The sequence below is a fragment of the Nesoenas mayeri genome (genome assembly GCF_963082525.1).
Source record: "Nesoenas mayeri genome assembly, chromosome: 9".
Classification (NCBI taxonomy): Eukaryota; Metazoa; Chordata; class Aves; order Columbiformes; family Columbidae; genus Nesoenas; species Nesoenas mayeri.
Genome location: NC_137557.1, coordinates 18,396,249 through 18,419,844, shown reverse-complemented (window position 1 = coordinate 18,419,844; position 23,596 = coordinate 18,396,249). Strand labels below are relative to the sequence as shown.

Below are 23,596 nucleotides of genomic sequence, written 5' to 3'. Positions count from 1 at the left end.
ATTAATCAGGGCCCAAATCAAATCAGACCAACATCTTCTGCTAATATTTTTGTGCTCTCCACCTTACTTCTGTTTGAAGGCAAAGAGGAGATAAATGGTTGTCCCACTTATTGGGACATTAATCCCCAATATAGTGACATACAAACTAAGTTACCATTGTTAAAACAATTTTTCAATATTAAAACTTCAAAAAGATGGCACATCTCTTGCCTCTATTACACTGTGCTACAGAGCTTTCAGCCACATAAAATCAAACTAGAGGAGAAATAGAACAGAAGACATAAGAGGAACAAAGAGGTACTACAGAAAGCTTTGTGATTTGAAAATAAAGACACCATCCCTCACAACGAACCAGGATTTCCAAAGCAGCACATTAGGACACCATCTTCTCTCAACAACGGTTCACAGAAGATGGCAGTTCCAAAGTTCTGAACACCAGCTACTGCTACAAACATGACACCCTTTCTACTCACTGAAGTATTAACCCCCATGTGCAGGCAGACATCAGCAAGGACACGTTCCATACTGTAAATTCTTCTCAATTTCAACTGAGAGATGCATCTCCTCCTAAACTGACATGCAATACTTTTATCAGTCTTCATCAGAAATGTGGTACATTCTACCATCTGGATTTGCAAGTGTTGCAGTTTCATCACAAGAACCGGAAAGGGCTAAATAAATAAAATGGAATCAGCTATGGTAGATGGTATTTTTACATTCGTGTTTTGTAAAAAACGCAATCCTGAAATCTAAGTACTTATTTCTTTCCTAATATTTTTTTTTCCAAAAGGTCTCTGAATATAAAGACACACTGAAAGTTTGAAGTTTCACTACTGGCATTTAGAGATGGACAATCTCAGGTCAATGTCAAGTTATTTTTAGAAGCAACATGATAGTTTTGTGTTGACTTTCAACTTAAAAAGCAGAAAAATAAAAGTGCTCTTCAAAATACACAAAAATCAATTAACTATATGGAGAGAGGATCAGAAGGGCTTTGAAAGCAAACGTGGTGATCTAAGACTCCTAAAACATGTGCCACCACGGTAATATGGAATATTATTAAAATGGCAGCTTATGCTGTTCTCACTATAAAAGCATTGACAGCGAAGCAGGGATTAAAATACATTCCTGACAGCTTCTAATTGCAACTGAGTCACTTGGGTTTTGTTTGTATTGCAATTCAACCTGCAATTGTTTTTTAGAATCATAGAAGCATTTGGGCTGGAAAAGGTCTTGAAGATCATAGAGTCCAACCATTAACCCAACACTGCCAAGTCCACCACTAAACTGCATCCCAAAGTGCCACATCCACAGGTCTTTTAAACACCTCCAGGGATGGTGACTCCACCACTTCTCTGACCAGCCCATTCCAATGCCCAACAACTCTTTCAGTGAAGAAATTTTTCCTAACATCCAATCTAAGTCTCCCCTGGAACAAATTCAAGTCATTTCCTCTTATCCTATCACTTTTACCTGGGAAAAGAGACCAACACACACCTCATTACAACCCTTTTTTTTTCTGACCCATGCTTTACCAATATGCTCACTAAGGAGGATCTTGAGCCAAGATTCCTTCAGCAAAGACCAAAAGATCCCCTGGGTCCTAAAAAGGCAAGACTCCTTGTCAGTAAGCCTTTCCTAGTACAAACCTGTCACTAAGCACATGTGGTACATGCATGTGGAAATGTGCCACAGAGAGAGAGCAAGGTCATACCAGACAACAATCAACACATGAACCCTCGAAGCAGAAATTATTGCACTTGCAATAGAAGTTGATAAAGGAGAACTTGAATGTTCTTCACACTCTCAGTATATATAGTGGGTATGTTCCACCTCCAAGACGACAACCCACTTCCAAGTTCAGCTGAATATTCAGACTTGGTGGGACAAAATTAAGGATCCAGTATTCTGCCTGAACATGGCCAGCATGAAGCATTTAAGGAACAGAATAGGAGAGGAATGGCAAAGATGCAGACAAGATGATAACCTGGAGGAACAGATTTGTATGATGACTTCAACTATTTTCACAGACAGCAATTCTACCAGCATGGGAACCTCAAAACATTGCTGTTTGGATCTACTTCACGCTAGCAAGCATTCAAAAAATTAACATTTTACATAGTGCAGAAGTCTTAGCCACCAAAATAGCACAGGCCAGGAATGTTTAAAAACTGCACTGAAAAGGCAAATTGCCACAGCACACCTGTTAATCAGTACAGACTCCTTTCACTGAAGTACAGGACTTTAGTTTCAGCTGTAGACATCACATCTTAATTGAACAAACAGATGCAGATTTTTCTTTTCTAAAACATTCAGATGTCTAATAGTGGAAAAAACACAACTTAAAAAGCAACACTTTGGGAACACATTTAGGTAACCTGGCACAGTATCATGAATCTTTTATCGACAATACTTGGAGTAATATGAAAAGTTTATGTACATATAGGTCCCTTTCCCAAAACACACCCTGTTCCTCCCTCCCATTTGCTGCCCATACAGTAACAAAACCATACCTGGATCTTTTCGCCCTGGTTTTTCAAAGCGTCTGTCTCCCCTAGAAAGGCAGAATAGAAGTTTCAAATAAGTTTTTGGAACTCCTCCACTCATTTCAGGTATGGCTTATCTTTTTCTTAAGCTTGGTAGGGGACATTTTTAAAAATCAGAGCTTGGCAGTGTCTTTAAAGGTCCAAGTGACAATCAAAATTTTCAGGAACACTGATACACACACAGCCTTTGGCAACTAGGTATGTTTTGAAATGCAACCCTGAGTACTGTCAACAAAGTTCAGCGTAAAATTGAAGTGAATCCTTTAGCAATCCGTATTTTCACCTCATCGTTTCCACTTCAACTGTGATAATTTATGTTTTCTTGAATTATTTCCTTCTTCCCAGGAACTCAGCAGAAAAATTCTTTGCAAAAATACTCCTTTACTTGCTCCCGAGTTCCTACAAATATTATTGCATTGACACCATCTTAGAAATGCAGACACTCCACTCACAGATACGCCTAATCACCATTCCTGAAGTGTTTTCATTAAGTCCAAAGGCACAAATGAAAGCTAGGCAGATGCATGTAAAAAAACTTTAAGGGCTAGAGTTCTGTTACCTTTCCTCCCAACTCTGTGATCTGTGCATTTCCCTGCCCCCTCCTCGCCCAAATCCACCCTCCACTTCATCAAAACTTCTTTGGTAGAAACCGCTTTCTCCTCGGCCTCTGCCTGAAAAGACAAAAAACACAAGTGTTTGTACAAATAACAATAGAAGCTGGAAGAATCAGGTAGGTTTTCCTTTCCTGGTGTCTCTGTAAACTAATCTTGCAGTCTTAAGCCCCAGTGAAATTATATGGGGCAAAGGAAAAAAAGACTGAAAAAAGAGTCTTAGTAATTTTTTTTAATCAGGAAGTACAAGATCAGACAGCACAGGCAAACAATTCTGAAATAAATACTATGCAGAGAAACACAGAAAACAGATACTTACCCAACAGAAATTACCAAAAAAGGATGCATTGTTCACACAACATCCACACAGTGCATGTGTACTTCACACTCAAAAACAAGGCTGCTTTTAACAACAGAATCCAGTATAACAGCACTGCACTGCAGATGTACTCATAACTATTGTTGTCAAGGTTAGTGAGTGTGAAGGAAGCCTCATCCCTATTCAGCTCTAGTGATTCTCAGCAGAAATCTCCCCCAGGAGCAGCAAGGGGAAAAGAAAGATCACAGGACAGGTATAGGCAGGACAGCACGAAGAACCCCAGTAGCTATAGAATAAAAATTATCCTCACTTTTTCAAGAAAGGATTCTCTGTAGGTATCTCATATTAAGCCTCAAGACAAAAAGTTACAGATGTATACTCAAGTAAAGCATCCTGAAGCACGTCTTCAGTGTTTGGGTAAGTGTGGGATGTTTGGTTAAAAAAGAAAAAATGCAGCAGAAAAACACCACCCACACACATCCCCCACACCTTCAAGATAGCTTCCAGCACTGCTTAGATGAATGGCTGGGGTGAAGTTTCCGGATCTACAAAAGGTAAACATCGCTTTGCAAAGTGCTACAGCAGAAGAAAAGGGAGCTTTTTATCAGCTAACTTACCATTTAAAGTATTTCATGGAAAGAAGACAAGTGAAATACATCAATCAGATGGTTGTCAGGATAATGCCTTTCCTACATATACATGTAGTCTCTATAGTCAAGTCCAAGAACCTACAAGGCATCTGGTGAAGGAAATTCTTGGCTACAAAACTCTCACAAACCTCAATCCTTTGATATTTCTCTCTTTCTGGCTTCAAGAAAACAAACCTCAAAGGATGAGATGCAATTCCAGCTGGAGGAATAAGACAGAATGACGAAATGAAACAGGAAATAAACACCTTGAGAATGGACACCAGTCTCTGCGGTTTTCTGAAGAAAATAATGATAACAAGCCTCTACATCTAAAATCTAAGACCCTTGGATGTATCAGGGAATTGCACTGTATTCCAATGTCCCATGACAAGAGGCTCTAAAAAAATTAAAAAAACAAAACAAAAAACAAAATCAAGGCAGTTGCACCGTTTCTTTACTACTCTGTACCAAAGGAAAAGTGATCCACAGATAATCCAGCCAGGCTCTGCAAATACACACTGATTTTTTTATCAGGTAGCACAGGTTGCAGGCTGTGTACAGAAGCCACAAAGTTAGTGTCTGTACAATTTCTCTTTCTGCTCCCAAAACAGGATTTAAACATCCTCTTGGGACAAAACTCTCCTGTTCCCAGAAGCAGCAAAGCAGTGCAGTGGTAGACCTTGTCACAGAGATGCACACTTAGCACCGAGCTCTGGGGATGCTCAAGTTCAGCTGGAGTCTGCGCAAACTCATGAAAGATAAATACACTAAGATTTGCCAAACACAGAGACCACATCTGCTTCAGCAAATACACTGAGTTGCAAATGTCTGGCAGCTGAGCATACATGTGATGCTTCTTCACTTTACTATTTTCACACAGTTCTTATTCTCTTGCAGAGGTGTCGTTTTCTGGCTGTTGCTAGAGACAGGCTTTTGAGTTGCCCTTGCCTGATGCAGCATTGCTGTTCTTACACAAACTCAGGTGGAGACAGAGGAGTTGACTGAGCACTCAAGGCAGGACAAGAAATCACAATTAGACCTGCGACTAATACAAACACTAATTCCTTTACTATGGCCAGTCCAATACTACAAGGTTGACCTTAGCCATGAGTGCAAAATAAGCTGCAAAGGCAAGAAACAGTAAAGATGTGATATAACATCAAAAGCAGCATAATGTTTATTCAGTTAAGGCATTATAGGTCCCCATAGATCTTGGAAAAGGAGTCCAAGCTCTTATTCTCCATAAATAAAGCCTAGGAAAGTTTCAGCACCTCCTATAATGGCAATCTTTGTGCAATTTCTTCACTACAGGAAAGCTCTTCCTTCCTCTCACAGGAGATAATAAAGCAAAAGCAGCTCACAAGAGAAAACCAGAGGCAGGCAGAGTCAAAACCAAACAAAAGGACTGACTCATCTCATGTCCCTGAGGTAGTGGAGGTGGAAAGTTGCAAACACCTTTGCAACAGAAACAAAACCTGTTGTCCTTTTCTGGTTTGGGTTTTTTTGTGTGTGTATATTTTTGTTGGTAGGGTTTTGGTTGGGGGGGGGGGGGGGTGGGTGTTATTGTAAAAAACAAACAAACAAAAAAACAGTGAGTGACAGCAAGATTTGTAGTGTTCCCCTTCCAGTGTGAGCAAGCATGAATGCACACTGATTACTGATAGCAGACACACAACTAGCAGCACCAGAAGGCTGGAGATGTGGGAGATTTGATCAGCAAATAAAGCAAATGACCTGTCTAAGGGGAAGAACAGAATGAGAGTTGCTGCAACAGCAGCGTATCTTATGGCAGCTTTAGAAGTATGTGAAACAACAGCTCAATAAACCTCTCCACTTACCCACCTCTGTGCCATGGTTCATCAGTATTTCAGTTGTGCACAGCCACCAAAATAGTCTGAATTAAAAGATAACCTTGCAAAAGATCCAAGCACATGATCTCGGCAATTTCATGCAAGTCTGCCTGTGGGGTCACAGTACCCACGTCCTACACAGTACCAGACAGGACCCACTTGAGCCACCTTTGCCCTGGCTCTGTTGCCAACCCCCACCACAGCATCCTCCAGAGGTCCAACGTTCAGGAGCAGCAGCAAGATGTTCAACAGAGCCCAGCAGAACTACATGTGCAACTCCAGGAAAAACCAATGAGAGCACTGCATGAGAAGCACACTGTATTAAAACAGATCCTGCCAAGCTACAGAAGTAGTTAGTTAAGGAAAATGGTGATGTACAAAGTCAGTTATTCACTGCAAAGTGAACACCGGGACACAGCTGAATAGGGATAACAGAACATGTGAAAATCCTTGCAGAGTGGATAAAACTGCACATGTACACACAGTGTTCACCATTCTGTTTCTGCACTTCTTGGCTTTTTTTGTGGTTCATAAATCTAGAATGACACGCTTATTTTCAATAGAATGCCACTTCTGAAAATATGCCTGGCACATGAGAAAGACTTTCAGAATGTAAATGCTGCACAAAGTACTGAATGCAAAGTCAACAGATGGCAATAGACCCTTTCACTTAAGAACTGAATGGAGCAGCTGTGTCATTCTTATTTCAGTCATTCTTTAAAAACCTCAGATTAAGGACCTCAAGGCACTGGATACTGCCATCATAACAGCCAAAAATCTGTAACCTGGAAAAGAGGCAAGTCTGAATTTCAGAAAAAAAAAAAAAAAATACAAGACACAAGCAAGAAGCAGCACACACTGTCAATCTACAAAAAACTCCTACAAAAATTAAAAAAAAAAATACAAGTAAATTATTGAAATTACAGCATGACTGGAATTTAGGATCTACAATCTTAACAATGTGTGGGACGAGCAGGATAACTGTAGTTCAACTCCTGCTGTTTAGGTGTGAGAACTTTCCACTTTCACACCACTGAGACACTTTCCAACAGCAGCAAAGAGAGATTACAAAAGGGACAAAGTGTGGGAGGGGAAAGGGTTCTAATGGGAAGCAAAGTACCCTTCATAAGGGTCTTAACCAGAAAGGAGAACAGCTACAAAACAAGGTGTCTGTAAGCTTACAGTCCATTCCAGGGACTATTTAAATCCTTCCCTCGTCTGAGGCTCTTATTCATGAATGTTGACATTCCAATCCGGCCAGCAAAAAGCGCAGGGCTTAACTGCACACCACAGGGAGCTCCCAGAAAAACAAGTCAATTAGAAAAAAGGTCACGTGCAAGTACTTGGTTTCTTTAGAGAATATAACTTCAGCACTAAACAAAATGTTTTGGATTTATGTCTCCACACAAGACACATACAGTATTAGTGATGGCAGCTGCGTGCTACAAATGGCTCTTAACAGTAACACAAAGTTGTATTTCAGCACAAACATTTTAAACAAAAAAAAATCAAAGCAACTTCCCCACAGTTGTCATTTTCACATCAGATAAACATAATCATTGTCAGCAAGACTTGGGTGACTACTGAGAAAAATATTTACTGAGTGTTATGCTGTAGTTTTAAAAACTGATAAGGGAAGTCACATTTAAGAGTTCTAACAATAACCTTCCTCTACCAGCAGCTCATCCGTTCTTGCCTGAGCCCATCTGCCACAGATTCCTCCTCACACCCCAAAACGCTGGAACAGTTCTGTCATCTGTGCCTCAGTGAGGGAACTTAATTAACAAATGTAATCCTACATGCAAATTTTTCCCTGAAGTTACTGTTGTGCGAGTCACTTCAAGACAATCTTGTTTTCGTAAAACTGAAGCCCGAATTTGATCGGCAGCCTTTTGAACCAAGACAATTTTGCAAAGTAATAAGGAAAAATGTTTTCCAACTGCTAAGTTAAGCAGTTCACTTAGTGAACAAACTCTGAAGAAATTCCAAGTCCTTTTCAACGTAACTTGAAAAAAAATAGAACTGCATTCAAAGCTTGCTCCTTGCAAGTAAAGTGTTACTTTTGTTAAGTTAGCTGTCAGTCCTATACTGAGCTTTTCATAAATAATTATTAGAACAAAAGCCTTGGTTACAAGAACATCACGTGTATAATTATGAAAAATCCACAACTTTGTCCTGGCAGAAGCCCTAGTTTGTTTGCTGAGATATAGAAACTTTGGGAAGACTCAAGTCTAAAGCCCAAGACTAATTGCTTATGGAAAAAAATAAGCAGCAACAAGGATCAAAGAAAGGGGGAAACGTCAGTAATTTACAATTTCAAACTGTACAAAGAATGAAACATGAATGGGTTAAGGTGGAGAAACGTGTCCTTTACAGCTTAGAAGAAGGACAGAGTAGCCTAACCAGCATATAACAATTCACACAAATTAAGAGAAAAAGATCAAATGAGGATGAAAACAAACAAGTGAAAAACATGAATTTACAGCCATTTTCTTGAGCTAATATTTCTTAATATATCTTTAAAAAGAAGTATGAGAAAAATGGAAATATACACAGAAGCTTTCCAACAGTCTTAATAATACTACATACATTTTAAGTTCTGTCCACTCAAGTGTAATGAATCAAACTTTACTGTCAAACAAAATTTCCATGCAAAACAAATAGATTCAATAATAGAACTACTGGATTAGAAACCATATTCTGTCACATTTAAGCAACATTAATTTCATTTGAAGAATTAAGCCTTAACACATCTGAAAGAAAATAGCTAATACATGTATTCCTAGCAAAAGTAAAACACAGATGGTAGTAACACAATACAGACATTAAAAGCAGACAGCAAAAAACCAACAGCTTTCAAATGTACAACAAATATAAAAAGGTATATATATAACTAAGAGTGTCACTCCACATCTATATATGCGCATATACTTTTTATTTTTTAAATTAAGGCCTGAGCATTTGGGCAAAGACAAAGATTAAAAACATAAGGGGAAGTGACAGGGAAATCTGGGGATAGCCTTGTAAAAGACTAAATGCATATGCCTTAGCTAGGAAGCAACCACAAGAGGACAGATGACAATCTACAAGTATCTGGAAGATGTAAGCCAAGAAGAAAGCATGATTAAGGAGTAAGAATGGAAAAGAGAAAAAAATAAGTCAGAGCAAAATTCTGGTCAAGCATTTAATCATGTATAGAAGTGATTTCTGAAGAAGTTATTGAAAATATCACCAGTTACGGACATTCAGAATTAAATTAGAAAGGACCCTGAGAGAAACCGCAAAGAACCCGCAAAGACAGATTAAATGATTAATTACACCTGATCATATTTCCCAGTTATTCACTTCCTAGTATTCTAAATGTAGCCCATCGTATTACATACAAAAGCCCCAAAACAGCGTTCACAGCAGCATGCACATTGAAAGGAAACTGCTAAAATAAATTCTGGATCTAACAATTTGTTTTGAATCTAGTGATAACGGCTTGAGGATGTTTTCTTGATGCATTTACAAATGTTTGAAGTGATCCAGGATGAGACATCAACTACAGTGATGCACTAAAATTGGCAAGACTCAAATTTCTCCCAAACTGAATTACATCTTTCCATTAACCTTCTCCTGGTTATTCTCAGGATGTTAGGAAATACAAATGACTTTTCAGAACACTGTACGCCAATTTTATTGTTCTAAGTACATTTGTAGATTCTTCTCCCCTTCCCCTATAAATTGGTTTTATACCTTCAATAAAGTTATTTCTAACAACTCTGAACCAAGAAATTACCCATTCCACCTCAAAACTATTTTTCCCTTTCGCTTTCCACACCCACCAATCTGACAAGGGCACATAACACAAGTACCAGAGGTGCACTAAGGTGTGCAGAACAACCACAAAACTTAATATTAATTCTCTAACACCACCTTATTGGATAGGTGTCAAAGCTTCAAGGGAAAAGAAACCGGGCAAGAGAAAATCTTGCAGCAGTTTTAACCCAGATCACCTACATCCATTGCAGCACATCCCACTGACAGCTCACCTCGACCTCTAGAGGAACTTCGACCTCGAGGAGCCCCTACCACCGTTCCTCCTCCACGTCCCGTCAACCGCAGGACAGCAGCACTGTTTACAGACATCGAGAAATTTCTCTGCCAAGAAGAAGAAAGAGTCAAGGTGAGATTCTATTAAAACCAGAAACACTTGTCATTATTCTGAGTTTAGCTTAATACCAGCTTTGCTTTCGTTATGTTCATCACAAATTCTCCGTAACTGACTAACACTAAAAGAAAAGGATTCCTTGGAGACTCAAGTAGCTGAAGCAGCCTATAAAAGGAGCTTGGTCAATATCAGCACTTCCAAGCTACTTACCTGAAATTTCCATGCTCTTGGAAGTGATTAAAACCATCAGTAGCTTTAAACACAGCCATATAGTTGGTAAAGAGAGACTGGCACATATACCCAACATCATTAATACCAATAATAAACTTAGTTCCTTAAGCAAAGCAGGAATATGTAAAAAGCAAGAGAACTTGAATAAAATTGTATTTACCAACCTCCTTTTTAGAAATAAGTCTATTTCCTTCCTCTGAATGTATCATGGGAGTAACATGCTTTGGGGAAAACTAAGTGTATTTAAGAGTTCTGAAATTTAAGTGACACTCATTTTAACAAGACAATAAACACTGGTAAAATCCAACTTTATTTTAATAAGAAATGATTGCTAAAGAAAAGGCTGTTTTGATAAAGAATGGATAATTATAACCAACTCTGGGCCCATTCTCTGAGCACAAATAACTGGAAAACTGGGCCAAAAAATTCAGGAGCACATTCAGAACCATTAACAAGCAAACCTGAATTCACACACACTTCCTGAATGCAAGTTTTAAATAATTAGAATGCAAAGGAATCCAAACAGCTGTTAGTTACATCAGGCTTCTCGACACAAACTTAGAGGTAAATTGCTTACATGAACTCATCTAAATTACTAGGACTTGGAAGGTCTTCAAAGAACAATGAGACAAGCAATTATATACTATTTAAAATCTAAATGGCTAACATCAAAGCCAACAGACCTCTGCTGGCATTTTAACCCATTTCAGAAATAAACCTAACTGCTTGATATGTTCTTCCTACAAAGCAGATCTTCCTTCAAGAAAGAACTGGTAACTAAGTAGGTTTGAGGGGAAAAACAAACAAACAAACAAACAAATCCAGCCCTGCATGGCAAAATAGCAAGGTGAACCTCCACTAAATCTGGTTCTATTTTCCTAGCTAGCTCTTCAAAGTTTAAAGCAACCATTTCAACAGCAAGTCAAATTAAACCACCTCCATTAACCTCTAAGCAAATCACCACCTTCCCTGCTGTTGATCCTTCTGCATTTTTGTGAAGCAGTGAAATATTTTACTGCAGAAACAACTTCAAGCTACTGATCAGATTCACCATCTTTTGTAGGATATTCCTCAATTTTTTATGCTTTATTTTTTAAAATACAATAAGAATCTCACCTCCTTTTCCGCCTTTTTTTTTTTTTTACTTGTCTGCTTAAACTCTGAACAAATTCTCTATCCCCTCTGTAGAGTTTGCTCTGGTGAAGACACAATCCTTGTAATGTGCATAGTGATAATAATACACATGGTATGATCACAGTACGTCACAAAAATGCGAAGTCAAAAGCAAAAAAACCCTACTCTTGATTAATATATTACTTCAGGGTCCATCCCTGCCAATGCACACTAAATAGCAAACCTGCCCCAAAACAATGGCTGAGTTAATTGTTTAGCAGCAAATGGAAGATGTCCCAAGAAACAGACGTCAGAAACATAACCAATGAGGACATAAAGAAAACCTACATGATATCCAGCAAGAGCCTGAAACTCCCTTACTCCACAAGCAGGTAAGATTAAAACAACTGTATTCCTTCCTAACACTAACAGGAATAAGGGAGACAGAGGGGAGGTAAGAAACATATGCTGCACATTGCCAGTGGACATTAGTGGAAACCTCTATTAAAAGATATCCACAGAAACCTTTCCTTCAAAAAACAGTTGCTTGGAAATAGATCTTATATGACATAACAGATTTGTCTAACAAAACTTACTACAAGGGGAATCAGTTGAGCGCTGGGTTAGCCCACCATCCTTATCACCAGGAAAGTGGCATTCTACATAGAAAGGATAAAAAGGACCAGCAATTCCACCTGAAGCACATCCATGTCCTGTAATAGGGAATACTGTAGCCATAGGTATCTGGCTTGTTGAATTCTACAGCACTAAAATTTAAGCTTAAATTAATATAGCTGACATCACCTAAAAGTTCTTCCTGGACATACTGCACATACAACTCCAATGCTATCAGGTTGCAAGCAAGAATTGCTCTAATTCCAAGCCTAGAGTAAGCCTGACAGGTTCAGCTTCAACTGAACACTACCCCAAAGTACATGTGTCGTGATCAGCCTGTCCTCTACAGGACTCCCCAACCTTCATCCCTCAAGTTCTTCAGTATTCACAGAGTGGGCACAAAGGTGTTTTAAACTCTCTTATCAACCTCAGGTGAAATAGTTTTCCCGCACCATGACTAGCAGCCAAGCCACTAATATTCACCTCAGGATCACTTCTGAATATGATTCTTGATAATGAACAACGTTTATTATGTCATGGGGAACAAACACCAGGAATTTCTTGTAGCTTAAATAATGCCATTCCCTTGGTATCTCAAATCAGTCATGAAGGGAGAAAAACAATCTTCAGACAAGAAGCTGAAGAGGGACTTTTTACAAGGGCATGTAGCGAAAGGGCAAAGAGCAATGGCTTTAACCTGAAAGAGGGCAGATTCATATTAGATATAAGGAAGAAATTCTTCACTGTGAGGGTAGCAAGGCACCGGAACAGGTTGCCCAGAGAGGCTATGGATGCCCCATCCCTGGAAGTGTTGAAGGCCAGGCTGGACAGGGCTTTGAACAACCTGGTCCAGTGGAAGGTGTCCTGCTCATCGCAGGAGGGGTGGAAGTAGCTTATCTTTATGGTGCCTTCCAACCCAAACCATTCTGTGATTCTATGAGTAAGAAAAAGCAGATTGTTCATATCCTCCGGGCCCCGGAAAGCACTAAAGACTTTATTAAAAAGGGAATATGGACCTCTTCTTTCAGATCAAGATTTTTTGTGGCAATTGCAGACGACTGTTAAGCCAACCATGAAGACTCCTGTATTATTACAGGTGAAAAGGAACAGGAAAAAAACAGTGACAGAGTGCACACCAACTCCTCACAAGTTTTCAAGACTGATAAAACACTGGGCACTGCACCAGAGGACCACCTATCCCTGACACTCTGCAACATTTGCCATCTCATCTGTACCAAGAGGCTACTCAGCACATTTTCAACATCATAGCCTTAAAATAGGATTATTCCTCTTGGAGAGCATCTCGACAACCACCAGAAGTCAACATCCCCTTTAACTGTACAAAGCTGGAAGTTTGCTCTCTGAACGACTCCACTATGCATCAGCAAAAAAAATATGTCCAAAGGTACTTAACACTGAGGTTCAGTATTTTGGTGTGCTACTGTACATGTGGCTGACCATTTCCTGGGCTTCCTTCCTGAATCCCTCCTGCTCTCACTGGAGGATGAGGCCTGGGCTAAGATTTCCCATAAAAGCATTTTCTCGATCTCAGTTGTCTTTCAGGACTAACTATAACATGAAATGCCTACAGCAAATTCACATGAACACAACTGCTGGTTAAAAGCTAAACAACTAGCATCTTATGTCAAAGGATAGAATCCTAAAAAGATACAAGAGAGATGAATCAACTCTGGAAAGGAAGGAATTCCAGAAAAGGTGAATAGGGTATGCTAGAATACCCAGGCACAAAAATATTATGAAAAATTCAAGAATACAATACCATGGAGCAAAGGAAGGAAGATGCTCTGAAATCTTAAGAAACTAATACTAAAACTTCCACCCCCTGCAAAAAAATCCAATTACATTCAACTCAGTAAAAATAGTCTACTTTCTCTTAGAAAAGAAACAAGGGGGGGGGGAAAAAAAAATCAGTATTCTGAAGAAAAGTGCTTAGAAACATGAAAAAACAGAACAACTGCAAAATCAGAAGTTCTGACAGCCATAAAGAAGGAATCAATGCAGAGTCAAAAGTCAGAGGCATCTGTCCAGAGGAAGGTGGACAGCTGTCTCTGCTAGGAATTGAATTTAAACCAAGAGCTTTCAAACTACCCAGCTCAGTCACGCTTGAAATGGAATCTTTGTGGACTACCTGTTCACACTCTTATCTTATTCACCAATTAATTACATAGAGATCAAACAAGGAAATAATCAAGCAACTGGTTACATACAAACTAATTAAGAGCACTGCACATTCCTAAGAAATGTTAACAGTTCAATACTTCTCCAAAGACCACAAAAACTGAAGTTACAAAACTTAGATACTTCTACTACAGAGAAGGTGGTGCAGAAACTGTACGAAAAGTTTCACTGATCTGAAAATGCTGTGTACTTAAGAAACAGGTAATATTGCCCAGAAGATGACCCCAGATTGAATAAGTTGACTGTCTGCCATCAACAGAATATCATATGAAAAATACTTTTCAAATTTAAGGTAAAAATTGAGCACGAATAGAATTTAAACTTTAGGCTAACACCGCACGCTTTCGTAATTTCCTTTCCTGAAATCTACTAATCTCAAATTTTATTTATGTTCGGGGTTTTTTGTTTGTTTTTGTTTTTTAATGGAGGAGTGTTCTTTATTTGGCCTTTACACTAATTACAATCTAAAGAGTTTTGTGGTAGTTTTGTGGGGTTTTTTTGTTTGGTTGGTTTTAAAAAGGATACAAACCTGTTCTTCTTCTGTAAAAGGTACAAGTGCCAGTGGTGGCAGGGGCTCCTCTTGTAAAATAGGCAGAAACTCCTTATCCAGAAGGTCTGAAGGTATCTGTATGGAAGGAAAACAGCATACAAATATACCCAAGTATTTCCATTTCAGGGATGGTGCCACATACTTTGGTTTACAAAGAAATTTTTATCCTGCCAACTCTGTCTCCATCTACCCAGTACACCAGTACTTACAATAACATTTATTTAGTGTGTATTTATTTAATGTTTATTTAGTGTAACTCCACTGCAAATTTACACCCCACAAAAAAAAAAAATCTTAGACAAAGCATCCACCACCCACACCTCCATAAGTAAAGTATCAGTATGATACACATTAGAACTCAAACTGCCACACCACTACAAGCTCCGATCTGAACCAAGGGAAATTTCATCTGCTAAATTTAAAAAAAAGTATTGCTTTAACTCTGATTTATTTTTATAGCCGGATTATTTATGTATTAACAAAGCTAGTATGTATAGGACAGAGGTTTTATTTGATTTAAAGTCAGCACTTTGAATTAACAACTAACACAGAGACTACAACAAAACAATAGTAAAATGAAACTATAGGTATGGATTTTTAAAGTAGAGAATATTGATGATTTAAATCAAAGTAAATTTTAACACTTATTTTTAATCAGTCCATCATCAGATGGAAGCTCCATCAGCAGATGTGACCTTGAGCATGTGGACAAGAGGCTGCAATTACAGCCAAGTGAGCTCTAATTATGCCAACAAAGAACTGTTTCAAAAATATCTAGTTCACAATACTAGAGATAAAGACTTCTCCCAATTTTAGTTGAAGCAAGGCAATGCTTTTTTTTTCCCATTTGCTAGCAGAACTCTTCCTGCCTTCAGAGTATCTTTTAACTAAGAGACACAAGTTTGCCTGATCTTCAGTCAGCAAGGATTGAAGATGACACAGTGAAAAAGGGCTAGGGTAAAAGATACAGCTTAGAAACATTGACACCTAGCAGTTGTCTACAGTGTCAGGAGTCCTCTCAGTCTCAATAACTAGAATTACTCAACACCATGGAAACGCGCGTATATCAAAAGCAAGACACGCTCTAATAATAATGTTCTTCTGGCAAATGTACAGGGAGAAAGTATTCTTTTGGACCATTCATAACCATCAGACAGCTTCCTGTAATAAAGGGTATTAACAGGTTGTTGTGAATCAGTCACAACTGTAGAGGTCTTAGTATCATCTGATAAAACCTCCACAAATTGTAAAAAACAATGACCCCTGACAGGCTGACTTAGTCAAGCATGATATCAGAGTTTAAACCACAGCTTCTCAAAAGAGAACAAGATAATTCTGCATGTTAAAGTGTGGCTTTAAGCTATAACACACTTAACAGCTTTAGAAAAAAAAAAAAAATCTTTGACTTTCAACACCCTTGAACCTGTGTATATGCAATGCAGGGCTCCCAGCACCATACAGAAATGTCAGCACAGTCATGGCAAGGGAAGAACACGAAGGTACATGTGCACATGTACACAAAACGCTAGAGGCACAACCAGACATGCTTTCTTGCACTCCTCCCTGACTCGAGGGTAAGGCTCTCAGAGGGATTCGGACTTCCAAGTCACTATGTGCCTGTTGCAAAAATAAACCAACCTTTGTCAACATCTACAGAAAAATCTGATGTTTACAAATGCAGAATGTATGAATCATTTACCCAAAAGGCTCTCCAAAATGTGATTTTTTTTTTTTTGTATCACCAAGAAACTTCATTTGAAATTAAGCCAGAGGGAAGTTCTTGACTTTCTACACTGCTCTGTTTTATTACATGTGCTAGATTGTATTCGTGTCCTGAGTCTCAGAGAAGTAAACTGTTCTCATTGGGCTGGTAACCTGCTAAACTAAACTGCCTTAAGTCAGGATAAACGAAGAGCTCTTGCCTTTTTTAGATGATATGCTAATATGATTTATTGCCCAACTTTAAGCTGAATCAAATATTTTACACTATATTAAATCAAATCCAACTGAGGCAAACAAATCTGCACAGCTGCAAGGAGCCTTTAACCCTCAGTCATATGTGGCAGTGGGACTGAATATGGCAATCAGTTTTTTTGTTCTCAGGGGTACAGGAAGTTCCCCTTAAAGCAGCAAAAAGAATCACACATAATGAATGCAATAAAAGTGGGAGCAAATAAGCACATACACGTCCCCCCCCCACCCCCTTAAGTTCTTTGCCAAGGGATACGCAATTTCTTTGTCCATAATCACTAAATACAAATAGCTATTCCTAATCACAAGACTATCATTAGGAATACACACATCAGGCCTTCTTCCTCTTCCTGCTCACCTTATTATCCTTTAGAAAAAGTGCCAACATTTCTTCTCTCCCATAGCGATAGTCTGCTAGTTTGTACTTTGGCAAAGCCGGAGACAGAGGAGGGGATGTCACGCTCCCGCCACTAGACAAAGCTCGCAGCCTGAAATAAAGCAGAAAAGCAATGAAAACTGAATTGAGGAGAACATACCTTCACCTACGCTATCATCCCTCTGCACATTCACATTTGATACAAATCAAGTAAATCCAGTACTGAAAATAAAGACATTAACAGATAAACTTCAAAACTCCAAAGCTTGGTGCTTCAACAAGAGGAGTGAAAGAGCTTCCCTCATTTTTTCCACAGCCAGGAGACAGAAGGAAAAAATATTACAAGCACATCAAGGAATTCAACTCATCTCTTGAAGAACTGTTATTTTGACTATATAGCAAGCTAGCTACATCCCTAAAGCCTTGACTAAGGTATTTAGACTGGCTACACAAAATTCAGTTGTAAATCTTCCATAGATATTAATGACAATAGCTTCTTTTTTGCAACAAAAAGTCTCCCAAGAGTAGGGACAGCGCAGCAAACATTTTTCCAGGGGAAAAAAGTTTATTCAGATGTTTAGCAAAGTTTAACAAACAGTATAGAAGAGTAAATTTTGCAATGAGGTTTCCTCCTGTGTCTCTGGAATTCTACTCTATTCCAAATTCCTCTTCCAGGACTTAAAAGTAATGGCATTTTACAGAGAGCGCGTACATCGTTTAGCTTAGTGCCTCAATAAAGATGTACAAAATACAGCCACACTTTAGAACAGAGACAAATACGCTATTGAGTTTGGTCCCATCCCACACAGGTAAGCTACTCAGCTTGTTGCATATCTTACAGTTGTAGGATGTTACTCCCACTCTGTAGGTGGATTAGTCTCATTCTACACAATTATTTCCTCAGCTACCCAAATATCCTGTATTTAAGTTTGAGGGATGTTTTACAAAAGGATGTGTGTCAAGAAACAAAACCACAGACCATCTTCCCACACTCTCCTTGATGTGCATCTTAAACAAGTAAAACAATGAAAACTTTTCTTAACAATCCAAAAATCCTTGGAAAGGAAGGTGATCTAAATGAAAACATTGATTCAGAGGCTACCTTTCACTTAATTATTGAAGCATGCTTTGATTTGGCTTATTTTTCTTTAAACAGAGAGGAAAAAGTAATTTGCAAGTCAAATATTTGTCTTATTTTTTTAGTTTGGTGCCACCCAGTGGCAGTTTCTTTACATACCACTTCCAAACAAAAAATGCCTGGGGAGGCATTATTCAAAGGATTAGACGGCTCAGTGCAATGTTCAACTCCAATCCAGATCAAACGTGGCTGAGAGTTTCACTATTAAGTGATACAATAGCAGACATGACTATACTGCAACCCAAAAGAATAATTATAGATCTTAGAATTTTATTCCATTATTCCTGTAAAAATCTAGTAACTCACCAAATATTATACTTGCATCCATAATATAATCTGGCTTTTGAACTAAATGGAGACTGAAATCCCCTCACCATGACGCAGCAATCAAGTTACTGTTAAAATATGCGTTACTTTCCCCCTTCTCTTTTTTTAATAGAACTTTGGCTCCCAGCCATCAATGAATCTAATAGTGTCTGTCTCTCACACTGAAGAGCACTCCAGCATAAGATATATGCCTGGTGGGTGTATTTATAGATGCTGATAAAGTCATTCTTTAACCCTCTTTCAATCGAATAAAATACACTGAGCTCTCTCATTATTTTCCAGGCCACAAATTCATGTCTTCTTTCTTTGTTGAATACTCTCCAATTTTCATGCTTTGTGCATAAAAACGTGTCAGCAAAACTGAGTATGTTATTCCAGTAACAGTCTTACCACATGCTATGCAGCAATTATATTTCTTATAACCATTCTACACTCCCATTTGCACACTTAAGGATCCCATCACTCTTCAGAAACCACACCAGCCAGAACTCTAGGTTGCAACTGCACAGTCACCAATACTTCAACAAGAAATTACAAAAAATACTCAACAATAGTCACACCTGTGCAAATATTCTTCAGCAAAACCCAGGATGCTGCCTGTCAGACAAGCTTGACAACCAACAGCTGACACAAGATTATACAATATCATGGATTCCCTTTAACACAATAGCTCATTTTTCTTGACACTTTCCCATGCGTACATGCAGGAGACTATGAGACAAAACACAAACTTTTAGGATATTCCATACAGATATTTTTTTTGTAGTACTGGAAAAAGAAAGCTTGCTTAGATATGGAGTTATATCCAGCAAGGAGAGTGTAAAAGTTTCCTTATTAATACGTATTACATGGAAAGACCAAGCAAGAAAAGAGGTCGTCTTCACTTGTGTATACCTCCCAGACAAACATTTTTCCTCCCTCAGATACTTGATAGCAATGTGAACATTATGCATTACCATAACATAAAACCAAACTTACTTCACATAAAATGCCAATTTACAAAGCAAAGACTGATTTTTTAATATTGCTTTCCGTCACAGGCCAGGGACTGTGGTGGAGCAGTGTGGCACAACAAAGACATTAATACCCCATTCCATCATAATCAATTCAGTCCCAAAGGACAGAAACTCGTAATTCTTTTTTTTTAGTTTTTAGACAAGGTTCTGGAGCCTCACAAAACACAGAAAACTCACCATTCAGGCCCGAAGTTAAGTGTCTGAGTTTCTGCTGCCATTTTTTCCTGTTCTATTCCTCTTTTTTAAAAAGTGTGAACCTGAAAAATAAAAATGTTTGCTATGAAAACAACTGGATTAATACACACCTTCATAAATTTATTCAAAATAGAAAAGCATACATGGTCATGCAAATAACTGAAAAAAATTAATACACAAATTATATAGATTATTTTTTTGAAGGAATCCATTTCAGCTCTCTAACACAGATGAGTTTACTAATATAGAAGTAACTGCATCAAGATCTCTTCCCTAAATTCCTCTTTTAACAGCTCAAACAGGACACTGGATCAGGATGTCTGAAGAAACAATTTGTACAAACAGTCCCTTTTCAAACCAGTAATTACCACAAGCCAACCAAACATAGAGAATTTGATGCATAATCCTCTTCTGTTAGAACAGTAATGCTTAATTAACAGAATTGCAGCTTCCTGACAATTACAAGAGGATTTAAAAAAAAAAACAAACCAACATACACACACTAAAATTACAGCAAGAAAGATTTGCAAGTTGAGTGGTAGAGTATTCAAGAAATTTCCACTCCTCATTCTTGCAAAAATAAGACTGACTACATCCAATGCTGCAACATCCTCCTAAATCCGCAGGCAGATGACAGTATTCCTCTCATTCTTTGTTTTATTCAGCAAAAAAGTACACAACTTGAGACTTCAGCTATTTTCATTCCTATTAGCCAAGGTCCTGCAGACACTAGGGAAGGTCAGGTCAAGTGCCTATATCAAGAGTGCACAGACAACAGCAGATGAAGCCATACTGGAAGGAAGGAACAAGACTAAGGGAAGATGAAGTTTTTTCTATCAGAGACAAGTCCAGCCAAGGCAGTTCTGGAAAAGTGCTTTTTGCAGTAAGAAAGTACAGCTCCTCTTTCCCTTCCAGCAACAAGGAAATCCACCAAAGACATTTCTTCTTCAGATTTTTTTTTTTTGTTGTTGCTGTTTTTACATCATAGCTAAAGCCCAAACAAAAAAAGGATTTGAAGCATTACCTACAGAAACTGGTTGATTAGACCTCAAGAACACATAAAGAGAGGTGACACAGAGGGAGCTTTGCCATATGAGAACTATGTTCCTTAAAAGACCCAAGGACTACATAGCGAGCTTCCTAAATTTGTCTGTACTTTGCATGAAAAGGTGATGGAAAAGAAAAACAAAACATTGGGAGACAGAAGTGGAAAGGCCAATAGTTAGTGAAGAAAAAGACAAAACCAAAGGACACACATATATACACTAATGAAGTAACTGTATTAAAAAGCAAAACAATAAAACCCAACAACAGCCACCACCACCACCCGCCACCTCAAAGTCAGAAAATGCCAAGGATACCCACACTAAAACTGCTTGAGCAGATTTTAACCAAATCTCTTGGGCAGAAGATTACAAACAGTTGTAAAACTCCCTGAATCCTAAACCTACCAACTAAATTTGGCTCGTATATGCTCACTACATGCTATCTTCACTTTTTTCCCCATATACAATAAAATTTATATACAAATACTGATTTTTATTTTCACAATAACCCTATGTAATGAAATGGGATTATCCCCACTAAGTGCACCAGAAGCTAATACAAAAATATCCAGCTATTCTCACAGGCTTGGTCCAAGATGATTTTGGTCTGATTTGGGTTGCCTTTTTGAAGCAGCTGACAGCTCATTAGAGCATTTGAGGTATATCCATTCATCATTCTGCAAACCAAAATACAAGGTTACATACCTAAAGATGACATGAAGCAGCCACATGAAAAGATTGTGGGGCAACTGAAGCAAACAACCATGCACACTTTGGCAGAGAGAAGCCTCTAATTCCTAGCAGCCTTAACTGGATGGCTGTCCCTTCACTCCCTGCACTGCTTGTAATCCTTCTGCTGGGGGATGTAGGGGGGGTTCAGCTTTCAGATCAACCCATGGGGATCACCAGGGAACTTGGGATCTTCAGCTCCTAACATCAAAGCTAGCTTAGTATCAGTAATACCAAAAAGGCTGACACTGAACATTAAACTGCAGTGAAAACAGCTGAAAAGCATCAGACACAAGAAAAAAGCACTAAGAAACAGGATCAAGCAGCTCACTAGTTTTTGATCCACCAGGCCCCACTCTCATCAGCCTCTGCGTTTCCTTCCCAAAAAGTGAGGATACTGTCACAGTTCTCTACAAGACTCCTAAGCACTTCAGCACTTTATCCTTGTATCTGACACTAATCTCATCCCATTTGAGATGCAAAACAGCTTTCCTAGACCCTCATTTTGGCCACACTTTGTTTTGGGAATTATTTGCTGGCTTCCTCATCTGCATTGCAGTCAGGTAAATCACCTCCTTCCTGGAAGTTCTGACTGCGTGAATTTTTAAAGTGAAAAACCTGTAAATGCATGAAATTGAAGCTGAACAGGAGAAACCTCAAAATAAAAAACAGATCTGCAGATGGTTTGAGTAGGTCTAACAGGTGAATTTAATAGGCAATACTACCCAGAAATAAGATACACATGAAACAGAAGTTCCAGGCAAAGCAATGCTCAGAAGAAAAAACCTTGGAAAAAAAGACACTCTGGAAACAGGTAAGGATTTGGGAGAAAAGGGGCAGCAGAACAGGAAAAAAGAGACTCAAGAAAGCTAAGGTAGCAAGTGTGCAAGAACACACTTAACCACATCAGAGCAGTCAAGACGGGAAAAGCAAAAACCGTACTCTGCTTCTGCTGGTTCACAAAACAGCAGCCAACAGGTGAGAGCATGGAAACCAAACTAGAGCGGAGCCACTGACAGGGCCTGCACAACACAGGCAGCAAACACAGGCATAAAGGAGAAGCTGTACTAACTGGAAAGGCAAGTTGGGATGGACTACACATTGTGAGAGGAAAGAGTCAGGGTGGAGCAAGACAAAGCTGGGAGGAATTAATCAAAGCAAATAATCAGGTCAAATTGAACTACTTTGGCCAAGACATGAATTTATCAGATCTTTATTGTCTAGATAACTTCCTTAGGCTCTAAACTTCAATATTAATAATTAAAATGTTAGTTTTGGTCATCTTACCTATGCTGCCTCCTTATCGAGGTGGGCAAATCACAAAATAATATACACCTACCACATTTCCTCCATGATACAATTTGATGAGGGAAAAGCCCCTTTCTGAACTGCTAGAGTTTTGTAAATCAAGATTTTCTACAAATTAATGGCTATTGATTGAGGAATCTGCATAGCCACAGATTTTATATGGGCTATGAGCACACAGGGACAACCTCAAGTTGAAGCAAGAAGCCAAGGCCAAATTTGGATCATGTCCAGTTAGCACCAGTGCTTGGGCAAGAACACTACCTGAGGTCCTCCTACCACTGCTCCAAAGGGGAACATTTTCTCCAAGGTTATACTTAAAATCAGGTCATCCTTGAGCAAGGTGCCAGCGCAATCCTATAAACAGTTGCAGTTTTCCTGCATAGTTGAGGAAAAATGAAATTGCTTCATAATCTGCAACTGATATCCCGATCTCCTGTGGTGGTACCACAGCCACCAACCTGCTACCAGCATGCAGTACTGAAAAGAGAAGAAATCACCTCAACCGCACCATCAGCCCGTGGACTGGCAACAGAAAAAACATCCCTTCTATTTTGTCAGCAGCTTAGTACTCTGGAAGTCAGAAGTCCATCCTCTGAACAGACACAAAATGTAATCCAATAACATTAAGCCTTTAAGTGGCTTTCACTCACAATTAACAGGTAATATTATAGGCA

General features: G+C 38.8%; 1 protein-coding gene across 8 annotated transcripts in view; it reads right to left on the bottom strand.

The window, feature by feature from the left end:
- Nucleotides 1-23,596, bottom strand: part of GIGYF2 (GRB10 interacting GYF protein 2) — a 78,133-nt gene that overhangs the window by 46,029 nt on the left and 8,508 nt on the right. For all 8 annotated transcript variants that reach the window (XM_080349501.1, XM_080349499.1, XM_080349504.1 and 5 more), the window contains 6 exons: nucleotides 19,822-19,901; nucleotides 17,146-17,275; nucleotides 14,796-14,891; nucleotides 9,990-10,098; nucleotides 3,106-3,217; nucleotides 2,514-2,554 (listed from right to left, as the gene is read on the bottom strand). In XM_080349501.1, coding sequence (XP_080205627.1) covers nucleotides 2,514-2,554; nucleotides 3,106-3,217; nucleotides 9,990-10,098; nucleotides 14,796-14,891; nucleotides 17,146-17,275; nucleotides 19,822-19,862 — 529 coding nt within the window. In that variant the 5' untranslated portion in view covers nucleotides 19,863-19,901. The remainder of the gene's footprint in view (nucleotides 1-2,513; nucleotides 2,555-3,105; nucleotides 3,218-9,989; nucleotides 10,099-14,795; nucleotides 14,892-17,145; nucleotides 17,276-19,821; nucleotides 19,902-23,596) is intronic.